This window comes from Aythya marila (genome assembly GCF_965140915.1).
Source record: "Aythya marila genome assembly, chromosome: 18".
In the NCBI taxonomy this organism is placed as follows: Eukaryota; Metazoa; Chordata; class Aves; order Anseriformes; family Anatidae; genus Aythya; species Aythya marila.
Window position 1 is genome coordinate 3,669,243 of NC_139059.1, and position 15,796 is coordinate 3,685,038.

At 37.4% G+C, this 15,796-nt stretch overlaps 1 protein-coding gene across 2 annotated transcripts in view; it reads left to right on the plus strand.

Moving 5' to 3' along the window:
• The window catches only part of PITPNC1 (phosphatidylinositol transfer protein cytoplasmic 1), an 88,383-nt gene that overhangs the window by 49,478 nt on the left and 23,109 nt on the right, over window positions 1-15,796 (plus strand). For both annotated transcript variants that reach the window (XM_082774647.1, XM_082774646.1), the window contains exon 5: window positions 7,939-8,010. In XM_082774647.1, coding sequence (XP_082630773.1) covers window positions 7,939-8,010 — 72 coding nt within the window. The remainder of the gene's footprint in view (window positions 1-7,938; window positions 8,011-15,796) is intronic.

Here is a 15,796-nt window from a genome sequence, read left to right on the forward strand (position 1 = left end):
GTTGATGCTAAGTTCATAAATTTGCAACACTGTATTTGAGGTACAGCTGAAAGGAAGAGCTACAGAAGTAACCTCCAAGGCTCTGCTCTATGAGTGATTAGGAAATTTGGGCACTGGTGGGTGCCTACTGTCAAGCTATACATGCTTTGGGGGACTGGGTGCTTCTAGCTGCTGGCTTTTAGAAATAATTCCTTTGCTAGTTTCAGACTGGAACCTTTTTCACCTGGAGGATGGAGAAAAGATGCCTTGCTGCTCTCAACAAACCCTTATGTGCCAATTACTGCATTTGCAAATACATATCTTTTACAAATGTGCAAAATATTTCTGCTATTTTTAGAAGTGTGGACAAGACTGAACTCTCAGGAGACTCATTTCTTTCTGAGGCTGTCCAGCTAGATTAGAAATAATTAACTAGAAAGCAAACCCGTCTCTATTGCAAACTAAATGAAAAGGGATTGCACAGAACTAAGTTTCAGAACCTACGTCTATTGTTATTGTTACTTTATATTGTTAATAATTATTATTGTTAATAGCAATTGTCTATTGTTAGACAATAAGCAGCACATATCCATGTGACCTCTTCAAGTGACAGTTGAGATTCTGAACAAAGAGAGGAAGGAGAACAGAGAAAGGGAAAATACAAAGAGAATTTAAGACGATGCAGTTTGAGTGTTTGCTTTGGAAAACTTTAAATAGTTTTGCTGCCTGGTCTAAACAGTTCCAGTGTTGTTAGCAATATTTCAATTCTGGGGCTGAAATTTAAAAACAGCTGGATAATTTTATCCTATTAAGGTTATGCATAATCCCTGACAACTATTAGTTTCAGAATTGTGAATATATAAAACAAGATGGAGACTAAAGATGGCATGTTTTACTCCCTGCAGGAAGAGTTCTTTCAACCTGCCTATGGTTCAAATTGAGTTAAGTATAGGACATAAATTCAGAATATTTATGAAAAACAGTTATGGAACAGAAAACAGGAGACAATGATTCCTTTGATGATATATCAAAGTGACATTAATTCTTCTACAGCAAATGACTGAGGCAAATATAATCATTTTGACTGGTATGTGTCATGGCCCCAGAGTGATAGTTGCTAAATGCTCCATTATTGACCTGCTGTTTTCTGATTACTTTTGAGAACAGGCATGTTATGTGCTTCACTTAGCTGCCAGTTTATCCATGAAGTAAATTATCTGGAAGGAATGTTTTTGTAATTGTTATTTTTATAATCAAATGACTTGGGGGAAAGAAAAAAAAAAAAGCCTCAGATAAACACTGCAAGGAATTTGAAGGGTTGGTTGGTTGTTCTTTTTTTTTTTTTTCCTGTGTTCTCTTTATCTGATTACCACTGCTTGAAATCTGGATGCAGCACATCAGGCTTGTCTCCAGTGCAGAAACTTTTCTCCAGCTGAGGGTATGAAGGATCTGCATCAAAAATGCAGCAGGGTCTGGATTACAGGATTGGAGCCTAATGCAAAGCTATTACCACAATTCCTCCTCCTCTCTCCCTTCCCTAACCCACAATCCCGTCAAAAACTGAGACTGCAGGCTAACTGGTGACATTCTAGTAAAACAGAGATTTGATTGCTTGAGAGATTCTAGCAAGGGGAAGGAACTCTGCAGTATTACAATAATTAAATAATATATTTTTAGAAAGCAACAATCTTTTATTCTTATTTAATAGTTTAAGCCCATTAAATCATCCATTTCTTCACAGAATAAATCAAACTGCCTGGAACAATTCCTTTTTTCCGCCACTGGCTTATTATAAAGCAATCCAAACCCCTCTCTGGTTCATGGGACTGCCGTTTCCACTTGCACACACTGTTTCTCACTTCCATTCTTCCTCAGGAAGCAGGATACTGTGGCCATGTATGAAGGAGATGCTAGAGGCATTGGCAATCTCCACGTGACAGCACTGCTCCCCTTCCATCCATCCTTCTCATTTATAAATGTCTCCTGTTCCTTTGAGGTTGTTGAGTGCATGACTGCCTGCATTCCTACCTTGGGCCTTGCGGCAGCGCTGGGCATTCCTGCAGGGCACCCTCCACTCCCCGTTAGTCCCCATGTCCCCTCCAGCTGTTAAGCAGAAGAGACTCTGTTCATATTTTTTTTCCAGTTTTTGATCTTCAATGAAGAAATGCTGTTACCAACTGACTTCTAAAACAGCACCCAAAACTTTTGAATTCAAAGGATGTGGTATCTAAAAGATCTCATATTTTAAAAATATGAATGACTTCCGCTTGGCCAGTCCCACCTCATTGTAGCAGTCACTGTGTTCAGTAGCTCTTCACTTACTGTGTGCTTCAGATTGCTCCAAGGAGATGGCACCGTAAGGCACTGTTGTGTGTTCCTCCCTAATGTAAATGTGACCGTAAAAAAAAAAATCAGCCTGAAAAGTAGTGGGAGATCAGAGAGAACCATTAACATTGCAATGTCTGCTTCCCCAAGCTTTTATGTTAAGATTTAGAGGGATATACTTCTGCTGCTTAAAGAAAAAAAAAAAAAAGGGCTTTACTTTTTTACTGCATAAAAATATCTTCCAAGGATTGTGGGTTAATATTCACCAGGAGCAGGAGGAGGAATGAAGTGCAGTGCTGAGGTGCCTTGCAGTTCAGTTCTAGGAACATCCGGCAGAAAGAAACCGAATGGAAAATGAAACCCGCAAAAATGGTGAAATAGTGAAATAGCTCTCACACGAACCAGGTTAGAGAGGACAAAGAAACCTTTCTCAGTTCCCTTCTGTCCAGTGTATTTACTGGCAACCACAGGAATTCCTTCAACCACCTCGGATGTAGTTACTATGCGAGGGTTATTTTTACAGTCTTCTGCCTGAACTGCTTGCAAAACACCATATGTGTTTGACTGTCTCTTTAAGGCTTTGGCAAGTGTTTTGGCACTCTTAGGTTGTACCCTGTTCTTGTAAGTGTTTCTTATTGCTATGGCAACGCTAATCAATCACCACCTAAAAATAGGCCTTTCATTTTTCAAGAGGCTATCTGTAGTGAATTGAAAATCCAATTGCAGGATGTGTTTGCCGTATGCTGCTTTCATTTGACTTTATTTTAATCTGGAAATACCCCTGCTTCTGTGTGGTAATTACAAGTACAGACTCACGGTTGTTTCACTGCTTACTCTCCTGAGCTTTAATCCTCTCCTGGTGCTTCCAACAAGGATGCCAAATACAGAAAGTTTAAAACAAACAGACACACACACCCACACACACATAGAGGAAGAAAGCACCCAAGATATTTTTCTTATTTGTTTTCTGAGTGTCACAGGTGTACTGGATTGTAATAATTTTTTTAAGGAGTTTAGAACACATCTAAAAACATCTGGAGGTGACAATACAAGACACCTCCTTTGAAAGTGTTACTCAAAGCAACCTTATTGAAGACCCTGGGACTTTGAAGGCACTAGGACTACTCTCTAGAATTCAAGCCTAATTTTAAATTAAAGATTCAATTTGCTGCTTTCTTTTTTCTAAAGAGGCACCTTGCAAGCTGTAGAGATAATGAAATGGAAAATTGGAAACGGTGTCCCGTGCGTTCCAGTGCGTGCTCAGCGTATCGATCCCTGCCAGGTTTGTGCTGGAAGAACACACGCCCTGGGGAGGCGCAGCAGAAAGGGAGTGGTACTCTGAAAAAAACCTACTAACAGGTTTATTACCTACCACTCGCTCCCAAGTTTGATTCTGACTGTTGCATAACACTTTTAATCCCTGGCTAAGTAAATATGCAGCCACTCAAGTAGAAAAAAAAGTACTTTTTGCATGAGTAATAAAGTCTTTTGAATGATGCATAAACAGTTTTCTGGTTCTGCCAGAGCCCTCTGCCAATTAGTCAGAGTGCAGCTGATGAATCATGAGACACATTCTGTGAAACGCTCAAAAATTTGGACCCTGCTACGTGTTCTTGAAAGACAATGAGACCCCCCACAGCTGCTGAAACAGTGGTTGCCAGTCCGTTCAGTTTTTGAGAGCTATATTTGCAATCCAGTACTTTTTGTTGAATTTTAGATTTCATTTGGAGGTAAATTCAAGTTACCATCTATAATCTCAAATTAGATTGTTATAGGCCTCTCCTTTTTACTAGTAAACAGGAAGGTTGACCTTTGATATCTTTGTGCAAAAAAAAAAAAAGGCTTTCTACTTTCTAATGAGGTGGTTTGAGGTGAAAGACACGTGATTTTTCTGTAGTACTCTGAGTCTTTTCTTCATGTTCTTTTTTTTGTTTTTTGAAATACCAGACTAGAAGATCTTTTTCTGCAGTTTAGATTCAGGGTTACAGGAAACACCTAGATTCAAGCAGTGGCTTGCTGAACTGCTACAGGCAGCCTAATACAGCCTTAAGTTCAATATATAAAATGGCTGCATTTCAAAGTATTGTGATCTGACTCAGTGCTGGTAAATGGTAGACAGTGGTTGAAAATAGTAGGGTTCTTTTTGTTTGGTTGGTTTGGTTTTTAGATTGCAAGGTAAAAGGGAAATCTGTCACTTGGCTTTACTCAAAATTTCCCATGCTTTGGATCAACAGCACAAAGGTTTTTCATGTTTTGTGTTTCATCCATCACTGTGTGACTTAAAAGCAAAAGCAACTATTTCTATAAAGAACGATGCGTGTGAAAATTGAAAAATGTACTCTGTTCAACAACTGAATTTCTAGAGTTAGATCATAAGCAAAGATGCTTCAGTCAGGTCCAGGGATGAGGAATTCCCTCAGCAAGGATGTTAGCTTTGATGAGCTGTAACTGTGAAAGATGCTGTAGAGTTTTCAAATCTGACAATGGGGGCATAAATGCAGCACCAAGTCTTGTGGTGGACCCTGCTGCTTCTTGAATGAGAGCTGAGAAAACTCTGCAACCCACAGCCATTAAGGTCAGCATAGTCAAAGCAATTTCCATAGCCTCTGAGGTTTTGGACAAACTACTAGACTCAGACTGTATTACATAAAAGTTTGCACACTCCCAAAGCTCCAACCTAGATATGCAATCTGCTTAAGTGTTATAGTCTTGATGGCCCTTACACTGGTGCATCCACTGCTTCCATCGTATCAAAGACTAGATTTTGGTTCAGGGGTGTTGATTTTGTTTGAGTGTTTCACAAAGAAAATTAAATTTTAGTCCTCAAATCAAGAGGGTAGATACTTAACTGACACTGACGTGTAAGTAAAACTTTGAGATATGCAGATGCTATGCTAGTAAACTGTTAGACTTTATAACGTTATGGCATACATCTCTACTACTTCTGGTGAAAATGTTCTTAAAAGCTGTTATTCTGACCTAGGTATTGAGTCTGTAGTAGTGCAGTACCAGTTATTGCACTCAGTAACTACTGGTAACTGCAGATAAAAACAAACTGTATTCATTGGCAGGCTCCTCTCATTTCCTCAAGGATGCTTTCCCACGGGATGCCCATATGCAGAGCTCCAGGTTATTGTCAGCAGGAGCTCTGTACGCCTGGACTGTGATCCCAGTAGTTAGAGATCTTTGTAAAATACAAGCCTGACGTATGTGGAGTTTTTGAAATTCATAACCCGTGTTTTCACCATCCAAGCACTGATGGAGTTATTTTCCAAATGCTTTAAAAGCTGTGCAGTAGATGTCTGTGATTAGGTTATATATATATATATATATATTTTTTTTTTTTTTTTTAAGATCTGCGTTTTATAATCCACCTCCAGTAGTAATTTACCTTTTCAGCCTTCTGTGTTCTCCTGCAAACATAGAAAACAACTAGAATGTTGTTTTACACTTTTTGAATATGAACCCTCAGTGACAATGAACAGTGTTTTAGATGATGCTGGGTCATTCCATATCCTTTAGTTGATCTCTGTGTATGCTGGGTCATTCCATATCTCCTGTAGCAATACATTTATAACTTTTTATTAATTTAAGAGCATTTGATTATACAATTCTTAGAATCAATCCCTTTTATTCATCTTTCCTTCCAACCAACATTAATATAATTCAAGGATCTTCATCCTCCCCTCCTTATGACAAACCTCAATGTTTATTATTATTATTGTTGTTGTTATTGTTATAAACTTCTTTCCATGTGAGTCCTGCTGTTTGCTAAGGCATTTAGCTGTCTGCCAGAACAGGAGCAAAATACTGAGTTACACTGTGAAACTTCAATTTGGAGAATATCTGGAGTCTTTTTGTCCAAATGCTTATAAATATTGTATATTTTCAACTGGCAGTTTGAGATGTATATACAGGAAAGGTTTAATTGCCCACAAAATATGAGTAATAAGGCACTAGCAGATCTGTCATTGAACTTGCCCCATCTTGTACTTGCTAATTTTTTTTATATTTTATTTTTGGCACCCCATGTATTTACTCAATGAACAAGTTGCATAGCTGAGAGCTAGTCACAGTTCAGATGGGATTGATTTTCAGATTTATATGATCTGAAGAGAAGCCTGTGTGGTCTGTGCATCTGCAGCAGCAACATGTTACATGGGAATATTTCATTATGTTAATGGGGAGACAGTTTGACCAGGAGCCTTCCTTCCTCCCCCAAAGGAATCTGTTATCCGTGTAGTCCGTGGCACCAGAACCCTGTTCTGGTAAAACTCTCATTCTTTTTTTGCACCAACGACTGGCTGTAGATGTGCTCATGAATACTGGATATCCTGTGATCGAATGAGATTGAACAATGGCTTTTTAGATGAGATCCATGGAATTGGGAACATATTTTCTCTAGTCTCAAAGGAGGTGGCTTCTCATTTCAATTTGGTTGCACTGTAAATTGCCGTCTAAATCACCTCCTTTCTTAGTCATCCGTCCATCCCTTAAAAGAATTCTGCAAATTTTATCAAGTCCTAACTTGGAGTAAGAGCAGTGTGAACATTGAGGCATCATAATGTCCTCGTTGTATAATCTGTATGTACAAGGCGTGAAGTAGGCAGAATCTTTGCAAAGACGCTTTGCCATAGGGTATTAGTGATGCATCATACAAGGAAGTGGCACTTGGGTTTCATGGGCAGTTAATGCAAGAAAAGACTTGACTAACAGTTAAGATGCTGTTCAACCAACATCCTCTGGATATTTTTTAGATACCACCTCTATCTGCCTATCTGAAATATTGGATTGAAAGAACTGTGAAATGCTAAAGATATTTGAAATATTTCCTCCACTGGAATTATGTTGCATAGTATTATAAACTCTAGTCTTGATAACCCAACTAAATTAAGTAATCCACAGAAAAAAAATAATATATATATATATATGCATATATATATTATTCTGATATAAAATACAGAAATACTATTTTGATAGAAAACAAACAAACAAAAAAACCACAACATTTGTGCATTCCTAATTTTCTTGCATTATTATCCAAGAGGAATTTGGGTCTAGTATAAAAGACTTGCCATGGCAACTCATAATCCATCTTCATTTAATTAATAGGAAATTATGCTAAAATTCCTTTCCCACTGAAAAAAAAAAAAAAAAAAAGAAAAGAAAGAAACCTTGCATGTTAAAATATTATAACTGTTTGGTTAGAACCTGCAGCTAGTGAAAAGTCCTTAGATTATTTTTTTATGGAGGATAGACTAATCTGTGATGGTGAGTATGTAGATGCTCTTGAGATGGTCGGGTATTGCACTTACAGCAAGATATTCAGGACATTTGTACTCCTGTGTTTAGTGTGCACGAAAGTTGTTGTATCTAGTTATTCCAGAGTACTCATAGTAATTTATTTATACCTTCATCTTAGTATTCAACTTTCAGATATAACCTCTGTAGCCTTCTAGAATCATAAATCCCTTTACTTTTATGTTGTATAAAATTTTACACTTTTTCTTGAAGTAATCTGAAAAAAAATAAATAAAAATAAGAAAGCCAATACCATACAGGATGTACTGATATGTCAGCTGATGATGCAGGCATATTTTTTATCACATCAAACATATTTTTCTTTTATTGCAGTGTTCATTTTTGCCTAAATTCTCCATTCATATAGAGACAAAATATGAGGACAACAAAGGAAGCAATGACAGCGTAAGTATGATGACTTTTGCAAAAGTCAATTTAATTATTTTAATTAATCATGATCTATCTCTGAATCCTTCAGTCTGAGAAAAAGGCCTTATCAGGTTGGTATTTCTGCACCTACTTGGACACAAGCAGCTTGTCAGCTTGAAAAGTAGTTACGAGGAGTACGAGGAGATGAAAGTTTCATGTACCCAACTTCCTTTCTGCATCTCACTTTCTACCTCTTCCTTCTCTAAACACAACATGGTTTATGTATGTGAGTTTAGTATTGATGAGCGTTTATGGAGAATGAAGAAAAGATTATGTTTTTAAATTGGATTCTACTTTATCTGTTTCACATTATTCTCTCTGAGTAAAGGGGGTTGAAATCAAAGGAGCTGTTTGCTAGGGCAAGCAGGAAACTAAACAATGGTCAGAGATGAGATCTCTGTAAACAACTTCAAGGGAGAAACAGCTGGGCTATTGAGGTGATGCCGTTGGCAATCACTTACCAAAAATTACAAAGTTCCCAGAGTGAGAGCTTAGAGATGAAACGGGTAATTAACTATGTGAAATTCTCCATGGAGGAAGGATGGGAGTGAGTAGCCAGCAGCTGCTGGGCGGAAATGTTGATTAGGAAGAGAAGGTAGGAGGTCACTCACATCTTGTTGCCCTGACAGGGAGCAAAGCAGAGTCAAACTGCAAGAAAGGAATTATGTTAGATAAAGCCAGGCACATGAAGATACCTCCCTTGGATGAGTACACAAATCTGTTTCTCTATGTTTGATGGTGGCAAGCTTTAAATTGCTGTTTGTTGCAGACGTACAGGAAGAAGTTTCTTATAGGTGTGAAATGCAGGTTAAAACATCTGGAAAATTGATCTGTAATATAGAGACCTAATGAAGCAGTGTTTAAACTCTTCCATGAGAAAGAATAAGGCATTAAAGCAGATTTTAAAGGGAACTGAGACACAGTCTTTTAGTTCCCAGAGATGTCCCTGTAGCAAGCTCATTAAGGTTAAAATGGGAGTTTCGTGTCCCTCACTGCCTTGGGCCTGTGTTGATGAGGCTGACGGCTGTTGCACTGCTTATGGCAGAATAATTACATGTAAAAGAACAAGGTATAATTTTAGAATAGACTAGAATAGTTCAGTTGGCAGGAACCTACAAAGACCATCGAGTCTAACTGCCTGACTGCTCCAGAACTAACCCAAAGTTACAACACTATGAAGGGAATCTCTAAATGCCTGACAGGCATGGAGCATCAGCCACCTTGCTGGGAAACCTGGTCTGGTGTTTGACCACCCTCATGATAAAGATTATTTTTTTTCTAACATCTAGTCTGAAGCCAGTTGGACTTCTAATTGAATAATATTTTTGGCATTCAGACACTTTCCCAATGGTAACGTGACAGAGATTGACTACTAGCCACCAGACACCAACAACTTTCAGGCACTGCAAGACTAAAACAGATTTAGATCAGTGAGAGGGGAAAAAAAAGTGTATTATATTACCAACTATCTGAGCTCTGCATTATGTAATTTATGCACTTTTTAATGTTCACTTCTACTTTTTGGCAGCACTTTAATTCAAAGCAAGCCCACACCTTTGGTTTCAGAAGGGTGTAGATTAGTCTTCTGGTACATTATAATATCAGCAGTAAGAAGACACGTTCTGTACTGATGCCTGACAGGAAGAACTGAAGCTATTTAACCAGTAAATTTTATTTTATTTTTTTCTGTGTGTCAGCTTTGTAGCTAAAATACTATGAATCAAGCCATGAATAGTCCCAACCAGAGAATTTGAGATGAAAGTAACACAGGTAGGAGACTCAGATTATGTAAATCAGAACATCAACGCTTCTTGAATCCAGGTCTTCAAAATGTAATTTTAACAGGAGTACCAGTGGAGTTATGTTTTATCAGCTTCATATAAAGCACCTGAGTCATAGTCCAGGCAAATATTTGCCAAGATTAACATCTTTAATTGACCCTGATTTGAAGTGAGGGGAAGAAAAAGAAGCTGAATTAGAAGAACTGTAATTCTGGGAGTTACGTGCTAGTGCAAACAGGGTGAACCAATGAAGATCTACGTATTTTTGTGTTGATCCAGTGACATTTACCTGGTGACACAGATGTGGTACAGCACTGAGATGCAGGAAGGTTAATAAATGTGGAGAGACCTGAGAGCCCATTGGAGCCCATAGGGAGACTTGTATTAAACTGAACACATCAGGACTGGGACTCACTTAAGAAAATGCAAAGTGTATTTTTCCTTCTTAACAGACAAGTTTAGATTAAGTGTCACTGTGTTTTCAAAGGCAGAAAACAACAGGGATCCATTTACAGCATCCATTTCTAGAGATCTCCGTAGATAGTTGTATTTTTCTTCATTGCAGCTATTGTCTTTGGCTGAAAAAGAACTTATCCAAAAAATACTCAGGTAAAATTTGCAGTTGTAATGCAAAATATAGTGAATGAACTTTAATATTACAATAATGAGGGTAATAATGCATGGCAGATTTTCACTAAGCTATTTCTAGATTTTGAGATCGTAAAGTTTTTTGAACTCTGATCTATTTGTCATTTCCATACTATCTAATAAAGCACATATTGATTGTAGAAAGCAATAATTAGATATGAGGATACTAAAGCTAATTACATTGATTAGTAGAATAAAGCAATATAAATGTTCTCAGTTTCCTGTTGTCATTTAGGAGACTAGTGTATTATTATTTTATTTAATATGTTGCATTGTCTGGTAAGATTCTACCTAATTACTGCAATATATCTTGATGCAAACATCCTTCTGATTTTTCTTCCCAACTATCTTGATATAAGTAACTAGTGAAAGAGAACGATTCCTGCTTTGGAACTTAATTTTTCTGTCTTAGACTTTGCCATAATTTTAAGCTATTTTAAATGTGCTTAAAGCATTGTTATTATGATCTGCTAAAGATTGCACTTAGTTTGCACAAATATGAACATTGCCAAAAAGAGCAACGGACAATAAAATCTTGTATTTAGATAAAATACTAATGAACTTTGTGTTGATGGCAGGAGTGCAGTACCATAAATCCATCCACTTGTGATTTTTAGTGCCAGAGCACATCTGATTTTGCTGTATTGCATTTATGTTTGCATGGCAACTCCCTCCTTAAAAAAATAGAACCAGTGTTTTATGAACACATCAGTACGTTACTGCCACCTCGCTTTACAGGTAGCAGGATAGCAGTGTAGTGTAACAGTACTTCATTAGCAGTGTTAGAAACTAGACCAATGAGTTAGGCTATTCAGTGTTTCCTCTCACAAGGAAAAAAAGAGAGAGCTTATTTTTATTCTACTATTATTTTAGATTAAATAATGGAATTTCTTAAAAATTAGAATGTTTTGTAAAATATAAGTGACATTGTAGGTGGCATCTGCGGAGTACGTGAGAACATTGCTTCCCTGTTGCATCTTCCTCTTAAATGCAACACAGGCTGCCTCAGCTGCTTACCTAAAGCAAGGTGGCAGTGGGGAGTGCTGGGGAGAGGGGAGTGCAGGTGCCTACAAGACACAGCCGCAGTGAACAGGGACGATTTGTACCAGTGTGCGTTAATCACTCTGTGCACACTTTTCTGCCCACAGAAGTTAGGGAATTTGAATACGGATATGTGAAGTCTCCACGTTGAATATTAAAACCGTGAATTCAACAGTAGAGAATTGTTATGGTTATCTAATTAATGAAATGGTCAGGAATCACAGGCAGGAGTGGTATGAGTTACTGCTCATTAGTGACTAAATGATTAGTCTGTGGTTTTCATGGATTGTAAAGTGAAGGCAGATACTGTTCAAGCAAGTCACTGAATCAGAGACATTTCAGATTTCCTGTTTGTTGCAGAAGGTTCATTATGCTTGATTGTTTGTTTGCATTTTTTTTTAGTAATGCAATTATTTCTTCTGATATTTGGGCAATGAATTTTACCATCTGATAGTGTCTGGGGAAAGTGAAAAAGTACAGCTTGTAAAAATGATCCGATAGTTATAAATGATGGTAAAAACTTACACTGCCTTGCATTTTGTAGCATGACATTTTGCTCTGAAAAACTCAATGGCTGGCTCATTATTAAAAACTAACATGCAAGACCTTAAAATAGCATAGTCCTCTTTTTGTTAAAAAGGGACATGATATGTGTTAGCAAGAATTACATTCCTAAGAGTAATGAACTTGTGGAGTAAAGATTTTGAGGCAGTTATATTTCAAGATGACAAAGTATGGGTATTAATGGGCCAAGTTTTTGTAAGTATATTTCTCAGTAACGCTTATAAAGTCATCAGAGCTGCAGCGATAATTCTGTGTTGATGAAAAGAAAAATAAATTATCAATTTGTTTCTTGCCTTTCAAAAATAAGCGTTGAAAATGCATGACTCGAAATGACCATTTGTCAAATGAAAACAAGAGGCAGTTCTGTATTCCAGATAGTCGTAAATTAGCATCAGTATCATTTGACACATTAATAGCTTGAACATGCTACAACCAGCTAGCTAATTGCTGGCGTATGATATGCAGCCCCTGTAAATTGCAGCGCCCTCACTGACATCAGTGAGTTCGAACTCTACAGTCCTGGAAGTGACCCAGTGTACGGTACTGGGCATTCATCATGCTTCATCTTCAGTGTGTATTTCTGAAGTGCTGGTTGTAAAACATTTGGCTAAAGTAAAAAATATGCATATTTTTTAAATTTCAACTACAGTTCTTTAAGAAGAAAAGCTGTATCTAGTTTTGGTCTTTTTAGGGTATTTTTTTCTATTTTTTTTCCCTGTTTTATCGTCGTGGAACTAGGTGATAACAAACTTCAATACAGCACATACATTAAATGTAAATTCACTGTTTAAGGAATCTGCCATGAAACACTGACTTCCACTGAACTACAAGTCATCACTCTGCAGATATCCTCAGGGACCTTTTAGGCATCACTGCAAAACAAATCAAAATCGAAACTAGGCTCATTTGGGGGGATAATTTTATTTGTTCCTGAACTTCTTCTGTGTGATGGTATTGAGTATGTGTTTATCTCCTCTATAATTTGCAATGAAAATGAAACACAACCTAAGGCCCCTACTGACAGAGAATGCGAACAGGTGCCTCTGCTTCCTGATTTTGGTGAACTACTGAAGTTATTGAGTAAATCCAGCACTTGAAATAGATGTGACTTTAAAAAGCTAATGCCAGTAAATATTATTGACAGTGTTTTATGGTCTTCGGGTATAGTTACTTTGGTGTAATTATGTAAAACTACATTTCTCTGTTCAGAAAATACAGACCTAAATGAGATATTTTATAAGAGATGGATATTTTATGAGAAATGGAATCATAGAGGAGTCGTGACATGGAGACAAATAGGAGCAGGGAGCACGGTTGCTTATAAATATCTAACTGCCTTTGTGATTTCCTCGCTGGGGCAGACAGTGACATTGTCATTCAGTGAGCTAAATTTACTGCTGTCAGGAAGGGATTCAATCTTTTTCCATTGAAGAATTGCACCCAATTATGCGTGCCCACATCAATAGTTTTAGCCGGTGATGAGGTTGAAATTGGTCAGTTCCTGTAATCCTTGCCAAAGTAAATCTCAAAAGCAAATTACTGGATTTTAGAGGTACTGGGCTTCAAACATGACTTACAGAAAAGTTACACATTGAATAAAACTCCATAGAACAAGTTCAGAGTAGGTGTTTTTTTTTTAGTTTGGACCAAATTTTGCTTAAGAAAAATGAGAGTTAAAGTGGACCAGGTGACAATACTTGCTAAAGGATGCTGTTGTAATAAATTGGAGACTAGCCGGCAGTTCTGATGATGGCAATTTAAGGAGATTAGAATTTCAAGTTGGAGAGTAGGCTTCGTGCCAGATTTTCCTGTTTTTAAGAGAAAAAAATAGCTTATTCTTGCAGTCCTTACTGCAGTTATACTTCTGCCTATTCATTAACTATGAAAACTAGATTTAAACCATCCAATTAATGATGTATATATATGTCTTCTAGGCACAGAAAGCACTTGTCATCTTACAAATTTCTCAATAACTGCAGGTTGCATAGTTTGACTACATTTCAGGGATGAGCAAAAATACAAAGAAAACTTGAAAGTTCCAGTGAAATATCAATATTTGCATGAAAAAATGAGCATATGTTGTTGCATATATGCATCTAAGCTTGGGGATTCTCCGAGACACATACTGATTTTTTTCCTTTTTTTTTTTAGAGCTAGATGACATTGAATGAATCAATGTAGTAGTCAGAAAATCTGATATAAATCTAATACAATTTCAAATTCTAATGTATAAAGATATTTCTGTGCTATTCATGTCATAGCATGCCTATCCCACTAGGCTGTTACCTTTTAATGTCCAAATATTGGCAAGAGATTTAAGGTTATTGGGCTGGCTGTTGGCATTGCTGGCAGGGCAGCGGAGATGGGGAGGCGGAGAGGAAAGAGTAATGCTTTCAGGCAGAGATATTGATTCAAATAAGGATTTAACAGAAGAGGAAATTTGATTTATAATAGAAATTGTCATTTCAATAAATTACATTCATGTGCTGTATATTGAACGGTGTAATCATTTTGCCTTAAGTTTGGGTGTTGACAGGTATGGGTGTCTGATGACTTAGCACACAGGCTGATAATCGTGTTTGCTCCCATATTACCTGCCTGTAATTCATTTAGAAGTGTTCTGCTGTTTTAGAAGAAAATCTTTTAGCTATTCCCCATTTCATTTCCCTGCTGATGAGTGGCTGACTATCTGGATCTAACATAGCAAGTAAGAATAACACAGAGATCTCTCACCCATAGCCTAAGAGGGGATGGAAAAATTGCTTCCAGAGAAAGCCACAGCCATTTTCAAGCTTACTGGCTTAGAATACTGAATTTTCTATGCAGGCTGCTTCAGCACTTTCACCTCTGACAACTTGTCTTTACTTCAGAGTCGACCTCTTATTTAACTGTTTCCACAGGAAATTTCCTGTCTTGTTTGTGCTGGTGTTTAAAATGCAAATTACTGGCGTTATTACCATCTTCTGACCACAAACTCCTTGTATAGTAAAGTAATCCTACATAGTAATTCTTGCTATTTAAAAGAAAAAAAAAATGCAGTTCCCTTTTCTCCACTCAGTGACAGTAAACAAACCATCACAAGAGAGAATCATATATTATGGAACAAAGCCAAGGCAAACAAGCGCACAGTTGACCCTGGAGTCGTAGCAGGAGCTGGCCAGAGTGAATATAATCAATGGATTCGGCTGTGTCTGGCTTTTTACTATTTATAGCCAAACCAGGTTAGCTCTGGGGATTGTCCATAAGAGTTAACTTCAGGATTAGCTACATCTGAATGAGAATGAAGTCAGCAATTTAGCCTGAAGAAAAAGGAAAAAGAAGAAAAATGGGAAAGGAGCTTAGGAGGGGTGGATTCTTTGTTTTTTCTTACCATCAACTCATACCCAATCTTAATGTTCTGGCTTAGACTACAGGGAAAAGAGAAGTCACCAGCAAAGTATGTGCTAGGACATGTCATTGCAGGCCATGAAGGAAACAAAGGAGAGAAACTTAAATGTACCAGCACTTGTTTTGTTGCAGTGTCCTGAGCGATCTCTCTTAGGATCATCTGCCAGGGCTTTTTTTTTTTTTTTTTTTGACATTTTTCCACAAAAGGAACAACTTGACAATCGTAAAAATGACCCAATTAAAGCCTCTCTTCCACTTTTTGTCGTTCTGTAGGTGAATTAATCTAAATAATGTTCTTCATGAGTTTTCATTCCTCTGAGAAATTGGAAGTGTGTAAATGT